At 43.3% G+C, this 21171-nt stretch overlaps 1 protein-coding gene across 6 annotated transcripts; it reads left to right on the top strand.

Moving 5' to 3' along the window:
* The first annotated feature begins 237 nt into the window (after positions 1 to 237).
* Positions 238 to 20918, top strand: NAA50 (N-alpha-acetyltransferase 50, NatE catalytic subunit). 6 transcript variants are annotated; one of them, XM_066175336.1, is made up of 6 exons: positions 4587 to 4626; positions 10043 to 10103; positions 12641 to 12774; positions 13243 to 13362; positions 14303 to 14369; positions 16979 to 20918. In XM_066175336.1, exons 1-6 carry the CDS (start codon positions 4602 to 4604, stop codon positions 17157 to 17159), a joined length of 588 nt encoding a protein of 195 aa, XP_066031433.1. In that variant the 5' UTR covers positions 4587 to 4601; the 3' UTR covers positions 17160 to 20918. The 6 variants fall into 6 exon arrangements, with proteins under 6 accessions (XP_066031435.1, XP_066031434.1, XP_066031437.1 ...); XM_066175338.1 differs by lacking the exons at positions 4587 to 4626; positions 10043 to 10103 and adding an exon at positions 238 to 445; XM_066175337.1 differs by lacking the exons at positions 4587 to 4626; positions 10043 to 10103 and adding an exon at positions 238 to 445 and having other exon boundaries at positions 12638 to 12774.
* The last annotated feature ends 253 nt before the right edge of the window (positions 20919 to 21171 follow it).

The raw sequence follows: 21171 nt of genomic DNA, 5'->3' as shown, positions 1-21171 counted from the left end.
CCGCTTCCGCGCAGGAGCGCACCCGGCGCAGCGGGGCGCGCCGATTGGTTGTTCCGCGTCACGTGACGGCACTCCCGCCCCGCCCCCCGAGGCACGCGGGGCCTCCCCATCCTCCCCCGCCCCGCGGGGAGCGGCGCGTGCGCGGCGGGGGCGCGCGGGAGGGGCGGGGCGGAGCGGGCGGGTCATGGCGGGCGGGGCGGGGGCGCGCGCGCGGCGTGAGGTGAGGGGTCACGGGGCGGGGCAGGGCGGGCGGAGGCCCATGTGGAGCGGGAGCGGGATCGGGATCAAGATCAAGATCGGGATCGGGATCGGGATCAGGATCAGGATCAGGAGGAGACCGAGCCGCCCGCGCTGAGCACGGGGAGGCCAGAGCCGCACCCGCACCGCCGGGCCCTGGACGCAGCCAGCGCGGACGCCGGGCAGGCCGTGGACGCACCATGAAGGGGTGAGTGCGGGGCTCGGCCCGGCCCGGGAGGGGAGCGGGGCGCGGGGCGGGCCCGGGCGGCGCGGCGGGCGGGAGGCGGAGAGGGCCGAGCGGAGCCGCCGCCCCTGAGGCCGGGGGGTGTTGCTGCGTCCCTCCCGCCCTCCGGGACAGGCGGGCGGTTGCCGGGGAGTCCCTGCGGGCGAGAAGAGCCGGCGGTGCCGCTCGGGCGCCCTTTGGGCTGAGCAGGAGCTGCCCGCGGGGCTCCCGCGCCGTGCCGATTGTGCCGCCGCCGGAGCGGGGGTTCTCCGCGCTCAGCCCCCGAGCGGGCGGGATGCGGCGGCTCCTCGTGCCCGGGGGGATCCCGCCCGGCGGGGTCTGGCGATCCGCAGAGCGGGCGGGGATACCGGCCGGGCTGCCTTCCCTGTCTGGTCCCTGTCTGGCGGTAGCAGAGAAGCACCGCTCGTTCTGTGCGAAAAATCTGCCAGCCTCGGATGTGTGTGGTTTTGCAGTGCTATTGTGTGTAACATCCTCTTAGCACTTCTCTTGATTTTCTAAATCTTTAATTGCTGCTCGGAGGCTGTACAGCGTGGATGGATGACAAACGGGCTGTGTTCTGTGTCATGTTCTTCTAGCACACCCGCTGCCTTGGGCCTGACATCGCTTCTCTCTGTCTCCTGAAAACTATAGAGATTTCAGATCTGGTTGGCTGCAAACACCGATTTCCTTCTCAGTGGGGGCAGTGAGGTGCAGCTTTTGCACAGGAGAGTGGAGGCCTTGACACTCACAGTTGTGCTTTGGTGTCAGATGACCTGCCTGACCTTGTTCAGGTCACTTTGGGACAGGTCTTTCAGTGTTGGCTAAACCACCTAATGTTTATTCATTTCAGCATCACTTGTGCTCCACAAAACGTGCTTATTCCAGTTCTGTGCCTCAGTTTCTTCATAGGCACAAAGGAAGCTTTCCCCAGCTGTTTCTCAAAAGAGCATTAAACCAGTCCCCTTGGAACTGGTGTTATGCAATGATGGGCATTATTATTCCAGTTTGGCAGCTTAAGGCAGGGTGAATGGAAGCTGAATCACTTAAGCTTTTACTAAGAAATGGTAAGGGGTTTAGCTTATTAGCAATAGGGGTGAGGTCATGCAAGAGTACTCCACAACAGACTCTTAGCTGGTTCTTACAGCACGTAAGCAGCTTCAGGCATCGTGAGGGGCTGGCAGGTGTCTGTAGAAAAAGGCTCAGGGATGATTGCAAATGAACAAGCTCTCAGGTGACATAAAATAGGTGTGTTTGGGGTGTTGGACCACCCTTTATCCACCTGCAGCACCCGATATAAAACAGGGCACCCGTGCTCTGAGTCACCCTGTGACGAGGCCGGCGGGGTTGGCGGGAGGAGCAGCGGCACGGATCAGGATCAGCCGGGATGAGGTGGCAGCTGATGGGATCCTCCTTCCGACAGAACTGGGTTCCCTTTTATCCTTTGTTGACCGCTCTGCTGTTTGCTCCAGCTTAGCCATGCTCTGATTGTGTGTCAGGCGTGGGACGGGGTTACTGGGACCTGGATGTGTGAGGGGGAAAGCGTGCCAGGCTGGAGCTGTGGGGATGTCCTGGCAGGGCACGGCCAGAGCTGTGCTCAGTGTTCCCCGAGGAACTGAGCTTGCTCTGATCAGGAGTTCTCAATTCATGGGCTTTTTTTACTTCTTGTAACTTTTTTTTTTTTTTTCTAAATCAAAAGCTATGGAGAAAAAAACCTGCATACCACTCTTCTGCTTCCAGAGCACCAAACTTCATTTCTGTTACTTTACTTTTACTTACAGGTGGCTTTATTTCTGGTTCAACTTCAGGGCTTACTACTTTGGGTTCTGTACTTGGTATTTCTGCTCTTCTGGTACTCTTTTATCTCTTTGAAGAAGAGCATATTCCTGTCTTGCCAAAACACTGTTAGCAGCCAACAGCAAGTTCTAGTGCAGAATAAATTCATATTCCTATGCCAGTTGTCATATTGAATCCAGGTGTTCTCTAGTTATTCAGATGGAAGCAAATATGCCGACAGAGCTCAAATTGAAAAATAACCCCTTTTAAATACAATGAGACTCAAAGGACTAGAGAATAGTTCAAAAGGAATGTGTAAATTACACGGGAGTACTTTGGAACAAATCCAAATTGTTTTTTAAGTTGCAAAGATTGGTGAAGATCCCTAAAGTACAAGTAGTGTCAAAAGATAGGTCCAAAAATAGATCTAAAACCTCAGCTCCCAGGATACAGAAACTGATAGGCTCGAAGGGGTTTGCCTTGTCTTCAATATTGAATCCAAAATTGTGGACAAGTCCTTCTGAACAAACTGACTCCATCTGACTGTTGCTTCTGGGAATGTATGCACTGCATTTTAACACACAACACAAAATGCAGAGATGATTTTGGAAGCGCTTAGAGCAGCTGATGTTTTATCAGCCGTCATGATGAAGAGTCTGCTTTGGCAGAGAAAGAATTGAAAAAAAAAAACAACTCTCCAGTTCATTGGCATGAAATTTCACATCTAAAAGACTGTGTAGTCAAGGTACGTTGCTTGCAGTCTTCCTTCTTACTCTCTGAATTCAAAATAGCACATAGCTGTGTGTTAGCAAGGTTGTAGTGTCTGTCATCAGGGTGTTTGAGGTTAGGTGGCCTCTTCTACCTAGGACTTCTGGCTTCAGAATTAGCAGAAGATTTTCGTGCTTTCTCAGTTGCTTGCAACTTTGTGGGTTATCTCTTATTTGATGAGTTAAACGCCATCTTCTGAACTGGGAACTGCTGTTAGCTTCCACCTGGTTTTGTGAAACTTGGCTTTATGTTCTCTCTATCCTCACCTTCTGAATAATTTTAATAAATTAGAGTCTCATTATGTTTCCCTTTTTTTCTTAAATGTGATTTGAAAAACTAAGGTAATTCACTGTTCTATTGGTGATCCTCGTGATTCTCTAGAGAATCAATTTTCATTTCTTATATATTATTATTGTTAGTTCTTGAATTTGAAAATCTGTTTTAGAAGTATGTTTGCATGAGGAAAAATACCAGTGGAAGGGACTCAGGTTACACTGTCTGTAATAATCTGGCTGTTTTTACAGAGCAGATGTAAATAATACTCCCTGCACTTTGCTGTTTTCCTGGTGTTGATTCACTTGTTGCTCAGTGGTTTTGTGTTTTCATTACAGCTGTTATGCTGCTGGTTTTAAGGAGAGAAGACTGAAAGTCTCTCATTGATTCTTGAGCAATTGCTATCTGTGACGTTTGATATCTTTAAGTAAGGGTGCATTTCTTACTTGTTTCAATGCAGAGGAAACCTATGAAAATAAGGCATCCAGCCTTTCCCTGATGGCCTTCCCTGATGGCCTTCCCTAAAAATCACATTATGTGAGGCTGTTGCAGGACCTGCCTGCTCCCTTGCCTGCATATACTTGCTGTGACCAGGGTTGTCACATCCATGGACCCAGTGGGGCATGTTACAATCAGCGCCCGGTGCCTGTGATCCTGTGCACATGTCGTTTTGTCACATTGACCAAATCCCTCTCCAGTTTTGAAGGGAAACACCTGGGAGATTGTCCTGCAGCAGCACATCTAGAGCCACGTGGTGGAAAGCTGGTTGAAACAGGGAGTAAGTAGAGTGCTGTGTGTTAAACCAGCCCTGCTTTTGGGTGAGACACTCCCAGGAGGTGCCTCTCAACTCTGTCATGCTTGCAGCTAAGTCTCAGGTTTTGTAGCTCCACAGGGTCCTCCTGATTTGCTGTGGAAGAGTCTTCCAGACTCCATCCTCCACAGCAGGTACCTGGTGCCCCAGAGAACTTCCTGACCCAGAGACTTTGCCGGCTTGTGCTGCTCTGCCTGCCTCTGCAGGAGAGACATCGCAGCTGGGGGGTTTTGAACAGAGCAGAAAAATAACTATGTTGTTTCTGGAGTGTGGGGAGTCATGATGGGTAAGCTCTGACACCTCTGCTTGTTTTGCCCAGATTGAAGGAGTAAACGTTTGAAGGTCCTGAAGATGATCACGTTTCTGAGGAGAGCAGGGAGGGATTTTTCTCTCCTGAGTTAGTGTGGCAGAGTTTGTGCCGAGCTGCTGAATTGTTTCCGTTTGCTCGGCACAGTGCTAAGCCTAACATATATGGGAGGAAGTTCCAAGTTTGTGAGGAAACTGCTGAATGGTCATATGCACTGGAAGCAGGACAAAAAAGGTAATTGAGCTTGAAAATCACTTTATTTTTAGGCCTTTTCTGAACCTAGAAATGTCCAAGTGTGAGCTGTAGTCTTCATTTATTTTCATGGATGGTAAATTTAGACCTTGCCTATATGCAAGCTTACAAATGGCTAAACAGCTTCTAAATGAGTTTATAAAAAACTCAGTGCAGTTTATTATAGGTACTTTAACCTGATTTATAACTCTGACCACTTTGAGTTTAATTCCATAACCAGATTAAGACATTCCACGAAGTAGGAAGGATTGGGAGGGTAGGAAGGTAGCAGAGGGGTTGTTGCCATTTTATTGCAGCACTTTAGAACCCGGTCTTGTGTTTTGAGTCCTGTTTGACCATTCAATTCTTTCTGCATGTAGATGTGGCTTGATAGTTTGGGACATTTCTGTGAAAAAATGTAGTTAATTACTTAATCACCAAATGCCACAGACTCTGCTGCCATCTCCTGAGGATGAGAAATGATGCATCCTCCTTTGCCACACTAAATCTCTTTTAAAATGGGGAATAATGGGTGATGGTTCAGCCAGAAAAGCACTTTAATCCAAGTGAAAATCATTCAGAACTTGAAGAGCCTACCCATTTGGCAAGCATTAGAAGTGTTCAGACCAATAATCTGAGAAGGTGCTAGACATTTTTATCCAGAAGAGGAAAGAACATAAGAAGTTGGATCTTTGTATTTGTTTGGGAATTGATAAGAGAGAAGTGCAGTACTTCCTTGCATCCCTCTTGCTCTGAGGCAGGCAATGTCAGGATTACTTTCTACTCCTGGCTGGGAAAGGGAAGAAGTGACCCATGTGGGAGTTAGTTGTAAAGCAGCAGAAGTTTGTCAGGAGGGAGTTTGAGGCAGGGAAGCCAGGGAGGGATAAGAGAGGGTCTGTGCACAGAAGAATCCCTGGTTGTTTGGAGACTCTTGGCCTTGAAGACCTGAGAGGAGAGAAGCACAGCGCTGAAATGGGGTAACTGTGTATTTGTGTCAAAGGGTGTTGAATTAATTCATTATGAGAAGGAAATTGTACTTTAGGCTTTATTGAAGTTAGAGCCAGAACCATTTCCACTGTCACTAGGTGACTAAGATTAAGATATTTGGCTTCTCCTGGGGGCAGAGTATTTCTTTCTTTAATTAATTGAAAATACTGTGCTTGATAGTAAGATCTTCATGCATGAAGTACTTCCTGAGCTCACTTGGCCTTTGTTCTCCCTCTCCCTGTTCTTTTCCAGTCTCCATGTGATTTTTGGCCCTTAGCAGACTAGAATCAATAACCCTGAAAAAACTTCTGATTTCCACCATGTGAGCACTGTATTTATGTTCTTTTGAGAGTATGTGATGAGACCCAGGCAGCAGCTGAAGGCTTGTGAAAGTTTTCTCTACATGGCACTTGGAATTGTCAGCAAAAATCACAAATTAGGTTGGAAATTGCACTTAGAGGAGATTAATTTGTTTTTAGATCTTTGGCACAAATTTTTATTTGAGAACAATTCATTCTTAGTGAAAATTAGGAAAAGGACAGGGAGGAAAAAATGATTGTTACCTTAGAAGTGTTTTTAAGGTAGGCACATAAAACTGATGGCACATTCAGTTAATTTTGCACAGTGTGTTATTAATACAATGTGTGATTTGAACACCAGGCAAAACCCAACTCTGGGACCAAAACCCAAAGTATAGGTAGGAAACCTACAATGAACTGACTTTTGTTTTGTTTTGTTTTGTTTTGTTTTTTCACTTTTCTAATGGACAAAGGCATTTGTAAAGAAATCTATTTTCAGTGACCTATAGAAATAGTTTGTGTGAAGCAGAAAAATGATTTTCCCCTGATATGTCAGTTCTGTAGTTTGTTGCCTGTGTATATACAAGAAGTGCCCTCAAGCTGTATTTAAGTAAATAAGGTACTTTGTAAGCAAAACTTCTCTTTTGAATTTGAAGGTAAGCCTCTGTTCATACCTGATGATCATCAGGTACTTCATGAACACTAATTAGCAAGGGGTTATGATCTTCTGGGAGGCAAGTGATGGTTAGATCTGGGGACACTGAGGGTGTGGAAAGGAGCAGTGATCTATAAGGTGTCTCAGGATATAATTAATGGAGTCACAAAACTAATTTTGAGGGAAGCTGTTTCAAAATAGTGAAGTACTTTTGTCCAGCAATCATGGATCAAAATCAATGTTCTTGTAAGCTTACTTGACCAAAAAGGAAAAATGGTTAGAGCAGCAGGGAAGAGTTGAGATTTCTGGCAGCTCTTTATCTGCTGCATGATTGCAGATCAGTTGTTTCATCTGATATTGATGTACCTGGGGTCAGCTGATGAAATATTTAGGCCTTAGCCTTGTGAGGTGCTCTGGAGCAGCAGAATTTTCTGGGCAGCTAAATGATGTCTGCTTTTCTGTTCTAGACCAGCTACATTTATTTTTGCTATTTTAGAGCTTGAAAATTCTGTCAGCTGGGCATAGTGATTACTGCAGAAAGGGATAGCTTACAATTTTCTTGGGAAAGTTTTTTCACTTGAAGATTTGAGGCCTAGACATGTTTCAGCTGGAAAAACGGTGAGGCTATTATAGCATAACTTTGCTTCTTGCATGTGAAGACTGGCCAGCCTTTTGTATGTGGTCAGGTCTTCTAGGTTGAAGCAGAATAAATTATATGATATCCAGATATAATGGAAGAACGTGGCTGTAATGTGCTGTGATTTTTTTTTTCCTTTTTTTTTGTGATAAACGGAGAGGGAGCTAGGGTCTGATGTATGTCTTGGGGAATTGTGATGCATGAAACCTATTCACAGTGAGATCCAGTAGACTTGCAGGTCTTGAATGAAGTCTTTTGTTAAATCTGATTCTAAAATTGCTTCCTACCTCCAGCAGGGTATCAGGTGTCATGCAATACATGTTTTCAGTACTAAGCAGGACTAAGGAAGATCAGGGGTCTCAGAGCAAATTGGTAAGGCTTTTTGCATGCTGGGTTTGTACTTATCCTTCTGGTTTTCTGACAGGCAAAGTGGAGTAGATATGCAGCCCACAGATCTTTGAGATAATTGAAAACATTCTGGTCTGCCCACAAGAACTAGAGTAACTTGTGTGTGTAGCAAGGCAGCTCATCTATTAAAAAAAAATTAAAACACCAAAACCAAAAAAAACCTAAACAAAAACAAACCAATCAAAAAACCCCACAAAAATCTCAACAACTTCAGACCCCCAAACACCATAGAGAGGCTCTTTTGGCCTTGGAGTAGTATCTAAGCAGAGCCACACCTTTCAGGTCTACAGCCTTCATAGTTCTGGTTTGGTTTTATTTTATGAGTGGATTATCCTGTCTAGACTCCTGCTTTGACTTGGAAGCCAAAATAGAAGCAATAAAGCTAGCTGGCCACTTAGCAGGTGACAAACCTTCCCTGAAGTCCTCTTGGTTAGGGCCCATTTCTCTGTGCTGCCTCTCCTGACTTACTCCTCAGTAAGTTTTGCAAGTTTCAGATACAGCTCTGCTAAATTTAGCCTGCCAGATGCCTTCAATAAGCCTGAGCCCAGCTATCAGTTACGTGGGGATCTGTTTCAGTCAGGCACATCCCTCTGGGGAGAGACTTGCACTGTTTAAAGTTGAATGAGACTGAGATTCTTACAGCATTAAGAAACTCGAAATTCGCCCTTTTTCTCCCTGATGTTGGCTCTAAACTAATGTTCAGCACTTTGCATTCCCAGGGAGTGAACTTGTGTTTCCTCTTGAACTGTAGCTGAAAATTGCCTGCCTCTTGAGCTGTCATTCTGTACAGCAGGTCTCCTCTGATACATGTTGGGCAGCGAAAGGCAGTCCTAGCATAAGTAACACTAATGTTTGTGTAGCCTGTGGTACTTCCACCAGTATCAATGTGAGACATTGTAGGAAAACCAGACTGTTCCAATCATGGCCCTATAAGCTGCAGCCAGAGCATGCAATTGCAGCAGGATTAGTGAGATTGCATTTGATCCTACAAAATGTGTGAGGCTTTTTCTAGCCAGTGCCTGGAGGATCTTAGGACACTGTCATGCAAGAGCAGGAGTTTTATTGCCAATGCTCTGGGCACGCATCCAGTTTGAGGAAGTGGTGCCTGTCACCTCACTGAAGTCACACTTCTGTTCACATTTGGTGGATCACTCTTCACTTCCGCTCTTCCATCGCTGGGCAGTGTTGCTGTGCACTGTTAACAGACAGCAGCCTGTGCTCCAGGAGCCAATTCCCTTTACTAGTGAATTCTCCAAGTGGTTTTTTTTTTTCCCCAGTGACCAAGTCATGGAATGTAGCAGTTGTGAAAAATGCACACGTAGTCCTAGGACATGCCAGGAAAATGCTTCCAGTAGTGACAGGAAAAACTTCCTGCCATTGGACAAGACAATAGTGTTTGGGCTGCTGTAAGCAGTTTGGGTTAGCCATGTTCAAGGAAAATCAACTTTAATCAGAAGGAATGTAAGGAAGAGCTAGTATGACAATAGTAGGAGTTAAGAGCCGGTCTTACAGGAAGAGACCAGGAGTTTGCATTAGTTAGAAGAAAGGTATGAAGAGATGATGATTAGCTCTCTGAAAAGGCCTGTGCAGTGGTAGCCATCATCTCCAGACAGCATAGAGTTACATTTAAGTGCACTGGAATAACTAACTGAGAATAATAGTAGCTTGGGAACAGCCTTACAATGGAAGATGTTTAAGTGGTTGGGTATTTCATTGAAGAAAGTGTATGGATCTGTAGAACACTGTAGCGGTAAGAGACCTGACCTGATAAGCTGGGAGTGGCTCATTCCTCTATGCTAAAAACAATTGCTTGGGATGGGATGATTGGCTTGTCCCAGAAGCTTTGACAGCTAAGATGGAGTACAGTTGGCTATTGCATCCTCCATGGAGTGCCATTTGAGCTGTAGGGTGCCAATAGTAGAGTGTGGATCTTCTTGGGAATATTAGTGGCATCACAGTCAAATAATTTGTTATGGAAGGGCCTGTCCCTTCTGGGCACTTCAGGTTCTTTACACATCTTTATGTTCTCCCATATGCTAATTTGAGCTTGTAATTTAATTGTTTTCTTTGCAGCAGCAGAGGATAAGTGTTTCTAGTACACCTTCTTCTAAGCTGGCATGCACAGGACTGGCTTAGTCAGATCTTAGCTGACAGTAAACTTAAGTAAGTTATTGATTTGGCTGAGACTTCATTTAAAGAAGCAGGTCTAGTTGTAAACAGCTGTTTACACAAACTAACAACAACAAAGAAAAAGACTCCACAAAGCTGCTTGCTTTACTCTGGTGAAAAGAGGGGAGTGATAATTTTAAGTCCTTTGTTACAGGTGCTTTGTCTTGGCTATTTGGAGAAGTTTTTTAAAGTCCTTAGGATCAAAGTGCACGTTGTTCCATGAATCATAAAGTGTAGCAGAATATCTCTGGACTGTGTTCACAGATGTACTGGACAATCTACATCCTTTTCCTCCTCTTGAACAGTACTTCCAGTTTAAACTGAGGTGAGCTGGCACTTCTGCTCAAGAACCAATTAGTTCTGCATATGACAACCTTCTTTCTCTTCTTTATGCTGGCAGAGGGCTTGTGTGGTGAGCCCAGTCAGGGGACTGATGTGGGTTAAAACTGAACTTTTCTTTCTTAGTCCAGGTTAGTTTTAATGGGTGCTGGTTCACCACATTGTTGCACAAATGTTTGTGCCAGCAAGAGGATGGAAATGAGTGGGTTGGGGAGAGCAAGACTGCTGCTCAAAGCTTTCCCCTGCTTTTACTCAAGGTTCTTTTGCCACACTGTCCTCAGAAAAAATGATGAATTCTCATTCATGGGTCTTCCTTTCCATAGTCTTATTTAATTTACGTATTAAATGGTTTTGTGCATAATTGATGTGGTGCTGATTTAATCAGCCAGTGCTGTACATTAAAGTAATTTATGGTTTGAATACCCACTATTTAAACAGATCCATTTAGTGTATTGAGTTATGCTTCCTGCAGTGTTTCTCACACCTCTTTCATATTATTCTCCAGGATAAGATACTGTCCCTGGTGCGGTTCTTGGGAGGACAAGGCAGATAGTGACAGAGCACAGGAGACAAGCAGCAGGAGATGGCAGGGGGCAGCAGTGAATGTGGCAAGTGGTGAGAGATAGAGGGGGGAAGTCCAGGGGCTTGAGGAAATGTGTCAGCAAGTGCCTTTTGGCTGTCTACTGACAGAGCTCATTTCTCTGGCCTGATGCCAGCCTCAGAGGTGATGTCTTGGCTCAGGAGCTCCCAGCCTTAGACTCCTGCATTTATTTTTTTGTTCTCTGAAACCTTGGTGAAGATCCATTTTCTGGCTATGTTCCCTTTCTTAGCCATCTTGTTCTGGCTGCCTATGGCAGTATATCTGTCCTGTTGTACTGTCACCATAAATATTTTATAGTTAATGTCTTCTAATGCCTGGTTTGTTTGATTAGTAACTAATCAATCTTAAAATAATATTAGAAAACACTGCCTGGTAATGGTTTGTGTCAGGAATGTTTGCTCAAAAGTAGACCATGATGTATAGCAACTTTTTTGTGAGTTCAGCAATACTGAAGCTTGGAACTACTGATACTTTTTAGTATCACCAAGGTTAATAAATACAGTATTATTTGGAGAAAAGGTCTGGGCTTTCAGTAACTGAGTATGAACGTGAGGTTTCTTCCCTTGCTGACCTCCTGCACTGCAGCTCATCTGACCTATCTGGGCAGTTGAGACCTGCTCCCTTTGGTTTCTACTCTTGTGCAGACTGCAGCAAAAGGGGCTCTTCAGTCTTCTTTTCCCTCCTGGTACAAGATACTGAGGTGCCCTACTCTAGCAAAACTTATTCACAGACACAGATATACTCAGGAACCCACGTGCCAGTGTTTTACTCCTGCTCTTTGTGAGGAAAAGGCAGCAGCACTGCTGGCTGGAATCAGAACTTGCTTTCTGTGAGCCTGAAGAAGCCCTGCTGTGTTAGGCTGAGCAGTTGTGCCAAGCTGGGCATAAAACAAGTACTACAGTTTCTCCACCATCTAATAACTTTGATTGCATGCTTGTTTACACTGGGAGTACTTCTGTAATGTGAGAACATCATCCTTCTTAGCTCAGGACTTACTTTGTGTTGGAATATAATTCTCAAAGGGACTTGTGCAAATGGCCATGTATGAAGAAAGGACTCTGGAGAGCAAATAGTGTCTTTACTGCTGTTTGGGCAGAAAGCAGTCTGGCTGCCCATATTTCTTCAGTAAAACAGGGCTGATATGAACCTAGAATTGTGTGCTTTTCTAATTCCACGTGCACTGGCTTTGTACCTGCCTACATATTCTGGTGACCATTTTGGAAAAGATTTTGATTATCTTGGTCTTTTTATTTTTCATTCTTGTAATCCTTGTTAAAACCGCTTGCACTCCTCCAAGGGTAACTAACCTCTTTCTTTTTAATTTTTTTTTTTTTTAATCTTCTTCTATGTGTATAGTGTTTCTGTCAGGAAGTTAGTCTTAGAAAAGAGAGAAGCTTGGTCCATTTCTTCTCAGTATAATTCAGTGTATTTTAAGGTTGTGGTTCTGCTCTCAGCCGGAAGAAAGATTTCAGTGATGATCAAAGTAGATGCAGATATCACCTTGAGAGGGGCACACTTGCATATTAACAGGCTTAATATTTTTGTTGCAGGCAGTACTGTTGGTTTTTAGAGACAGATGTCTAGTAATGACTTTGTCTAAGCAAAAGCTTTATATTGATAGGTGGTAAAATTGAGGCTGGCTTTGAAGCATGGTCAAGGACTTCATTTCCTCGATCTCTGTTCTAGCTTCTTGTTTCTCCTATATTTTCTTCAGGGTTTTTCTTTTTTTTTTCTTGTGATCTTGATGATTAGAGGGGAAATGGTTGGGATAACGTTAAAACTAACACTTCTGCAGAGATCCATGTCCTTCTGTCTCCCACCCTGTAAAACCATAAAAGCATAAGCAAAATAATTAATCTTGGGTGTCCTTAACACTGTTGCAGTATGTCAGATGTTAAGCATGTTTTGATTTGTTCCAGTAGCCGGATCGAGCTGGGAGATGTGACGCCACACAACATTAAGCAGCTGAAGAGGCTAAACCAGGTCATTTTCCCTGTCAGCTACAATGACAAGTTCTACAAGGATGTACTGGAGGTTGGCGAACTTGCCAAACTAGGTACAAATGTTCTTGCCAGTATTTGTGGGCTGTGGTGGCAGAAGTGGTCATCATTGCTATTCATAATGGTTTTGAATAGCAGCTCCTTCTGTTTAGTTGTTTTACATCATGAAAAGTAACTGTTTAAGAACCTCAAAGAAGCCACAGAGGGTGTATATTCTAAGTAGATGACATCCCGCTGGGAATAGGCATGTTTTCTGTTCCAGAAGAAAACAGCTGTGCATTGCCAGTTTGCCTCATTGATGTCATCATTGCTGGTTGGTGTGAACAGTGATAAGCAACCACTGTGTCAAAGCAGCACTGATGACTTCATTCCAAGTGTGGGTCCGCAATGTGTGTTACTTTATCTGGATAGGAGAATCAGCAAGAGGTGAGGGAGGGAAGAAGAAAGATACAGGGTGTAATGGAAGAGCTGTATGTGTAATTTGAGACTTGTTACTGATGAGCCTTTGTTTCCCTCCCTGGCAGCCTATTTCAATGATATTGCAGTGGGAGCAGTGTGCTGTAGGGTGGATCACTCCCAGAACCAGAAGAGACTGTACATCATGACACTTGGATGCCTGGCACCCTACCGAAGGCTAGGAATAGGTAAGGAGGGTTGTATCTGAGGCATCAAAGAAACCAGATTGCTGCCCAGCTTTCTAAATGCTCTTTCACATTTTTAACCAAGTTAGTGCACTTGAGACTACAGATTTCTTCTTTCCTCTTTTTGGGAGAAAGAGTATGATTTTATCATGTGCTCATTCTTCTCTGCCTTTCAGAAATCAACCTCTTGTACAAAATTTTAATTTAGAATTTCAGATTAAAGTAATCTTCATCATATTATCATACTGTGATGTAAATACTCTGCTTCTGTGGATGTGAAAATTGTTGCAGTGAGAGATGAAATAATTTGTCAGGGATATCTAGCCAGTATGCAAGTCATGTGTAAGTAGAACACAACAATCCTTCATTGGCTTCTCCCTTCACTCTTCTAAATGTAGGGGGTTTTTATTTATTTTGTCTTTATCACTACTGATTATTGCTGCTCAGGGTGTAGTACCTGCTTTTTGTCTATACTGCATTTAGTTCTCTGTTCCACATTGCAAACCCACAGGACAGATCAATCAAGTCCTATAGTAACCTGTTTACTTTGACAAACTGGATTGAAAAGATAACTTTATCTTAAATTATTTCACCAGGTCTTTAGTAGAAAAGCTTACCAGTGCCCTCACTGCTTTATGCAATGTTTTGGCTGTATTTTGAGCTGAGTTCAGGACCTTGAAACTAGAATTAAAATAAGCTGATTTATAAGTATGTTTCTGGGCTGTTGTGATTTTTATTTCTTCAAAGAAACAATAAATTAAGGTTTACGAGCAGTCAGAGAGTGAAATACTTATCATGTTTTATTTGCCTTTTCTAGTTTTCACACTCTTATCATTTTAGTCTACCTACAGTTAACCTGCCTCTCCTCGGGGAAGCACTTGGCTAAGTACAGATTTAATTGTGCCCTTCTAGTTTTCTTAAGTAGCTCTTTATCTTTTGGCAGGAACTAAAATGTTGAATCATGTCTTAAACATCTGTGAAAAAGATGGCACTTTTGACAACATCTATCTGTAAGTAAATGAGTTACATTCGTGCATTTTTTGAGAGATGACAGGTAGATATGGGAGCAAAGGGATGGAGATCTAAGTGTGGATTTAGTGTATATTTTAGTGGGATCATGGAACATCTTGTAAGTACTTGTAAGCAGGAAAGCCAGGAGTCATTTTGTGGGCTTGTGTAATGCTGAGAAAACTAAAAGTGTGCTTGCTTTAAAAAGAGTTCTGCAAATTTGCTGAACTTGAAAATAGTTTAGTTACAAAATTATGTTCTAGAGCAAAATTCTACTTTAAGACAAAAAAACCTTTTTAGAAAGGATTTTATTTTTATCACACAATGTCATCTTCAGAATGGAAAATACTGCAAGTTCTGATGCATTTGGTTTCTGTCTTTTATGACAGCGCTCTGTGGGTTAGAGTATCAGAGATGTTTGCAAACACTCAAAGTTTACATTCAGTAATAAGACCCAACTGCTGTTCCCATTCTTGCACACTGCCAGGTCAGCTATTTGTGCAGCAACAAAATAAACTAGATCAGTGCCTTGACACAGCTGGGGAAGCTGTTTTCAGTTTTGTTTCTGGGTGTTGTTTTTTGGTTTAGTGTGTTTCTGGGTTTTGGGAGTGGTTTTCTTGTGCTTTGTTTTGTTGTTGTTGTTTTTGGGGGGGGCGGGGTTGGGGTTTTTGGGGGGTTTTTTTGGGGAGGGGTTTTGTTTTGGGGGGGGGGTTTTGGGTTTTTTTTGGTGTTTTTTTTTTAATCAGCTGCATGTCTGCTTAAACATTTGGTGTGATGCAGACAAGAGAACAAGCACTGGGGTAGAGGACAGTCACCCCAGTAGTCCCCCTGGAAACAGAATCTGAAATCCATTAGTGCCAAAACTATGCTTTTCCTTTGCTGCTGGTTTCACACTTGTGCTTTTTCCTGTGCTTTGTGTCTGTGTGGTTACCAAGTGAGCTGATGCAGTTTTTGGCCTGATCACTTCTCTGAGCCAATTCCTTCTTGTCCCTCACTGCCTTGGCCGTCACACCAGGGCAGCACGAGGCACTGCTGGGGATAGGCCCACAGCAGGTACAGCTTGGGTGAACTTACACTGCCACAGAACTATACCCTGAGGACTTGCCAGGACTGTGTGGAAGATGCTTTGTGAGGAGTGTTTCATACCTTGATATCACTGTAAATGGAGTGACTTTCTCCTCAAACTTAGTCCACATCTGGCATGGAGGTGCAGACTCTTCCACGTCCTCTACTGTTGTTGCTTTGTGCCATCTCTGTAAGAGGAACGTGTTTAAAGAGGTGTCTGAGTAAAACTGCTTTTGGCTCGTTATTCCTCCTCTCCTGCCTCAGAAGAAATAGTAATGGACTCTAGATGCCTGCTGATGGGACAGGGGCTTTGCTTTTTTTTTTTGCACATTACTCTGTGCATAGTGAAGGAACTGTTTCCTGGTTCTAATGCAAAAAAACCCTCAAATCCTTCATGATCCTTCTTTACACTTCCCAGACTAAGGATTCTGGCATGACAACAAATTGCCCCCCAAACTGGGCTAAAGTTCTTTTGGTGGCCCATTGATTATATTACTGTGTCTATTGCTTGTGCCTCTTCTATCTGAACATATTATGCAGTTTAGTGCCACATTTGATATTGGTGCCTAGATTTGTCATTATTATAAAGTTCCCTTTTAGCTTTTTGGTGCTTATTTGGCTTAACACTAAGATCTTTTGCTTTGTTCTGCTGTTGCTTCCACAGTTAATTTGGTTCTATGGTTGTGCAGTGTGTTGTCATGATAAAGTGATTCATGAACTTGCGCAGTGTCCACTGAATTTTGGGAGGAGTGTCTAATGAATGTCTTTTCTTGAGCCAAACATTTTTCTTTCTTTTCTCTCTTTCTTATCTTTTCTCTCTCTCTTTTTTTTTTTTTTTTTTTTTTTTTTTTTTTTTTTTTTTTTTTTTTTTTTTTCCTATGGAACTTGTGCAAATGAGTGTCCTAGTCACTTAGGATAAAGAACTGATGGCTGTTTGTTTTGGAGACCTTGAAACATGCTAGCAAAATCTGTAAAACTCTAGGGGAAGTAAATACAAGGGAAAAGGACTTTGTAAATCCATGGGGCTTTTTTGTATTACAGCTTTTTGTGAGGAGAGAGGAGTAGTTAGAGTAGAACAAAGTGTTAAAATCATATCAAACACCATGGCCAGTTGTGTGTTACAGTGTGTTGGGATCATTGCTGAGACAACCCCTCTGGTCACCTGCAAGGTATTACTGCAGGAAATTAAAGTTGGCTTTACAGTGAAACTCTGTTACATATTTCCACTAAATATCTCCCATATTGCTTTATTGAGATGAAGAGAAATTGAAATTACTGAGGTAGTAATGCTTCAGAATCTCTCTGCTATTCTGTCTTCCTTGAAAGAGTTTTACTGAGGGGAAACATTTACTACTACTGACAACCATGGGCCATCCAGGAGCTGAGTGTTAGGCCAGAGTTGAATTGGGAAGACCAACACTTCCAGTGTTGGATTTACACTGCTGTTCCTGCCTCCATCTAGACAGTGGTTTTTCTTTTCTTTGACCATTCTGAGTATGGAGGCAGAATACTGACCCCTGTCTCTCTATGCCCTTTTCTGTCCCAGGCATGTCCAGATCAGCAACGAATCTGCAATTGACTTCTACAGAAAGTTTGGCTTTGAGATCATCGAGACGAAGAAGAACTACTACAAGAGGATAGAGCCCGCAGATGCTCACGTGCTGCAGAAAAACCTCAAAGCCCCTTGTCTTGGCCAGAACGCAGACGTGCAAAAGACCGACAACTGAACAAAACCCCAGCGGACACTTTCTTGCACTTGCTTGTCGCCAAATAAGGAAAGAGAGGCCTTTTTTTTTTTTTTTTTTTTGGTTGGTTGGTTAATGTTTTGTTTTATTACACCCCTTCATCTTAATTTTTTTTTCTTGACCTCTCTCCAACAAAATGTAATGCTTCTTCCAAGGATTGTCCAATCACATTTGGGGTTGGTTTTGGATTTTTTTTTTTTTTTGAGCTCTCATTTCTGGTGTTTTTCTTTTTTTTTTTTTTTTTTTTTGAGGGTGGGGGGGCTGCTTTTTGGGTTTTCTTTCTGTTGGGGTGGGAAAAGGTATGCAGATCTCTTTTAAGTTTGAGGTGTGGAGGGCTTGAGCAGGTTATCCTGATGACAAGTTTCCTTCAGAATTATTCTTTCAGTAAGCAGAATGTAAACCCAATGGGGGGGAAAAGGCAAAGCAATATCTTGTCCTTTGACTCCTACATTATTGTGTTTTTTATAACCTACAGGGTACTTTACTCTCCCCCAACCTTTGAATGTTACTTCAGTACTTCCCACTCTTCCTCTTAATCCCCCCACCTCAAAAAAGTATATTTAGTTCTTCCCAATATTTTTGAGTATGGCTTTTTCCTCCATCTTCTGCTGAGAAGGTTGGGTTACTTTACCATACCTTTTCATTCTGCCTGGGCTGATCTTTTTGAATGCTTTTTTTAAATACTCCTCACCCAAGCTGGTGCTACACTTCTTAACTGACTGAGAGGAGGATTTAGAGTGGTCTTAGTTTTCTCTTATTTTCATTTACCCAACTCCCAGCAGACTTTTGCCAGAGTAAGAGCTTGATCTGGTGTTGGTAAGAATAACCTTGTAAACATATGAATTCTGAGGCAACACCCTTGCTTTAAAAATGGGTGAAATTCTGCAGGGCTCATTGAGAGTTAGTTTTTATCTGTGTTGTTGGGATGGAAAAAGTGACTGTGACCACCTGACCAGCTTTGATGACATAAGGCAAGCACCTGTCTCCAGATAACTTTGTTACAGCTACTGAATCTGTTGGTGACAGATGTAAGGGTTGAGGAAACCAGGCAGTAAGGCTAAGAAGGCAGAATCTGACCCTAATCACGTAGCTTTGCAGGGTCTCCTGGATTTGCTTGGGATTGGCTTGACTTGCTGTGTTTATGAGCTCCTTTGGAAGGAGGTGGTGAAGAACTGCGTGGTTTTGCTCCTTTGAAGATTATTTTCCCCTGCCCCCGTTGAGTAGTAATAATGCAGTTCTCCTCTGGTGAGAGGGTGTTGGTGGAGCACCGGAGAAAGCAGCGTATATTAGAGCATTTTATGGGTTCGGAAAATAGGCTGGCTGGCTTCTTCCTAGTACTGTAACTTTGAGGCTACAGTAAGCTGTACTAAGCTCTGCTTTGCATCCTTTCATGCTTTGTTTGCGTGAATACCAGTGCTCCTTTCTAGGCACTGTTGCCAGCAATTTTATGTATGCCAATATAAATACCAACTTGAGCTTGGACTCTTCTCCAAGCATCTGGGAAAGTGCACTGAGCTGAGACAACACCATCCTGCCCCATTCCCCATGTAGATGCTGAACTGTATTCTTTTCCTGTTTGTTTTTAAAAGTTTAGATCTGCATCTTGAATTCTTCCGCTCTGAAAGCCTCCAACCTGTAGTGTGCATTGCAGCATACATCTGGTTAGTAGGTGCTGTCCGGTCATTAGAGGGTGACTTGGGAACCAAGGATTCCAAAACAGGAATAGTGGTGAGGTAAGGGATGGCACCCCTCACTGCACGTTAAGTGGTCTTTGATACCCCAGGGGTGACTATGGGAGCTGCTACACAATTACTTCTGCTTTGACAGAGGTGTGTAGCATTTGTTGGAGTGCATCTGGACAGACCTACGCTGGAAAACGGCTACTTAATTTGCTGAGTTTGCACTAATGGAGTCTTGGAGATGGGCAGGTGGCCACCACCAGCCCGTCTGCGTGGGCCGAGCACCTGTGCTTGCAACACTTGGTGGCAGACTCTGGCTAGAAAGATGCAAACGGTTCCCTTGGCCAGAAGCAGCCTAGTTTTGACAAAAGCTTATTTTCAGTACAGCTAGGACCTGCTTGTGGTGGTTATGTTGGCAGTCCAGCATCTTTCTAGAAGGGGAGGTATCGAAGCACAATTAGCTTGTCATATGCCAACATAGTTTCCCTGGCCATCTGTAGACCAAACCAAGAGAAGTATGTGGAGGGAGGGAGAGAGAGAGAGATATATAGTATTGTATTTGAGGATGTTCGTGCAGCACAGCTGTAACTCAGACCATAGCTGCCTCTGGTGCCAAGCAAAGTGCTCTTCATTCTTCTAGAACTAAGTGGTAAGTGTTCGGGTTGGGTAGATGGGTGTGGGGATATGAACTCTTAGGATTTGCTGTTGTCGTAGGCTTCCACAAATCAGTGTGTTTCACAGACAGTTTTTCTTCAGGTTTAAAAGTACAAGTCTGATGTCTGAACTTACTTGGATTAACCTTTGTTTCTGTCTCTTTTTGCTTTGGGCTGCCATCATTCTATGAATGTATCCATGAGAACAATTCTTAAAGCTCCTATTTCACAGCAGACCTGCCTCATTGTAACTTCTGATAAAATGTTTTGTAGGAGGTGGAAGAGAGAATAAATCTAAGACTCCTTTTCCCAGGCTATTAATCCTGGAAAACAGTTGTTGAATCTTGAATACAAGGTTTAATCTGAATCTTAAGAAAACTTCCCTGTACATGGATATGGGCAAGTGAAGCTCAGTAGTTCTGGATGACAAACAGTTGTATTTTATTAGTCTATCAGTTGTGTTGAGTGGGGGAGGAGAGTGCTGTATCTTAGTGCTGTTCCCCAGAGACACTGAAATTGTGTGAAGTATGGGCTTACTGCAGAGAACTTCAGTTACTTTGATAGTTGCTGCAGGAGGACATCCTTCTAGCTTGAAAATAACAGCTTGTGAACAGCTAAGTTTTTCCAAAGTTGGGAGTTTCAGTGGGGGGAAAAACTCACCAGCACCTCTTGTTCTGGATGAAGATCTAGCAAGAAAAATATATGTGACTAACAGCTTTAGAGTGTATATACAAGTTATTCCTGAATCTCTGCAACTGGCTTTGTCATACATTGGTTGAAGTATGAAGATACTGCCTACAAAAAGACTCCTGCTTGAGGAAACCATGGTACGGGAGAAAAAGAATCATCCAGAAGAGAGATCCCTCATTTTTGGGAGGGGGAAGGGAGAGAATGTATTTAGTGTATACAGGCTGAGTTTACCTGATGCAGCTAATTGTTAAACCTGCCAACTAAATATGACATACTTTTATAATTGAAACAAACTTAAACGATATTCTGTTAAATCTTGATGGTGCCCTGTGTCTAGTAAAAATTTGATCCCCCAAATTGTTTTATTCTCCCCCATGTTGTAATCCAGGGTCAGCTGCTATGCACAATGTCTGTGTTTTGTAAAGTGTTTGCTGACTTGAATGTTTCTTTTGAATCTGCAACTGCTTCCTGATTAATTTGGCTAAGACCACCCCTGGTCTCTTGAGTTAAGATTTAGTGAAAGGTATGCTGTATGCAGTTTACAGATGCATTCTCAATGTTACAAGTTAAGTTGCAGGGGGAGCAAATTCTTTACAATAAGATGGTCCATTTTTAATCTCTATCATTGTCCTTGTTGTACATCAGGAGCATGTTTTTGTTTTTCTCAGACTCTTTAGAAATACCGTTCAGAATAAACGTGCACTATTTGAGTTACGTCATTCACAACTTGTCCTGTGCATTTTTTGCTGTCCAGCTGTTTCCTTCTGAAATGAGATATAGACTATTCCTCAGATGTTTCATAAACTGTAACTCAGAAGATTTCTAGCGTGAACTGTGTGTTGGGCTGCTATGATGAACGCCAAGGGTGTCTGACAGCTGTGCAGAGTGAGGTCTGTTCGTTTGTTTTCCCTGAAGTTATGAGCCTTTCCTCAGAAATCCTCTGTTTCGTGGGGTAGGAGGAAGGAGAGGAAA

Source organism: Chamaea fasciata, unplaced genomic scaffold (assembly GCF_029207755.1).
Source record: "Chamaea fasciata isolate MVZ Bird 193981 ecotype frontalis unplaced genomic scaffold, bChaFas1.0.hap1 SCAF_2, whole genome shotgun sequence".
NCBI classification, from domain to species: Eukaryota; Metazoa; Chordata; class Aves; order Passeriformes; family Sylviidae; genus Chamaea; species Chamaea fasciata.
Note: the sequence above shows the minus strand (reverse complement) of the source record. Positions and strands in the feature narration are given on the sequence as shown.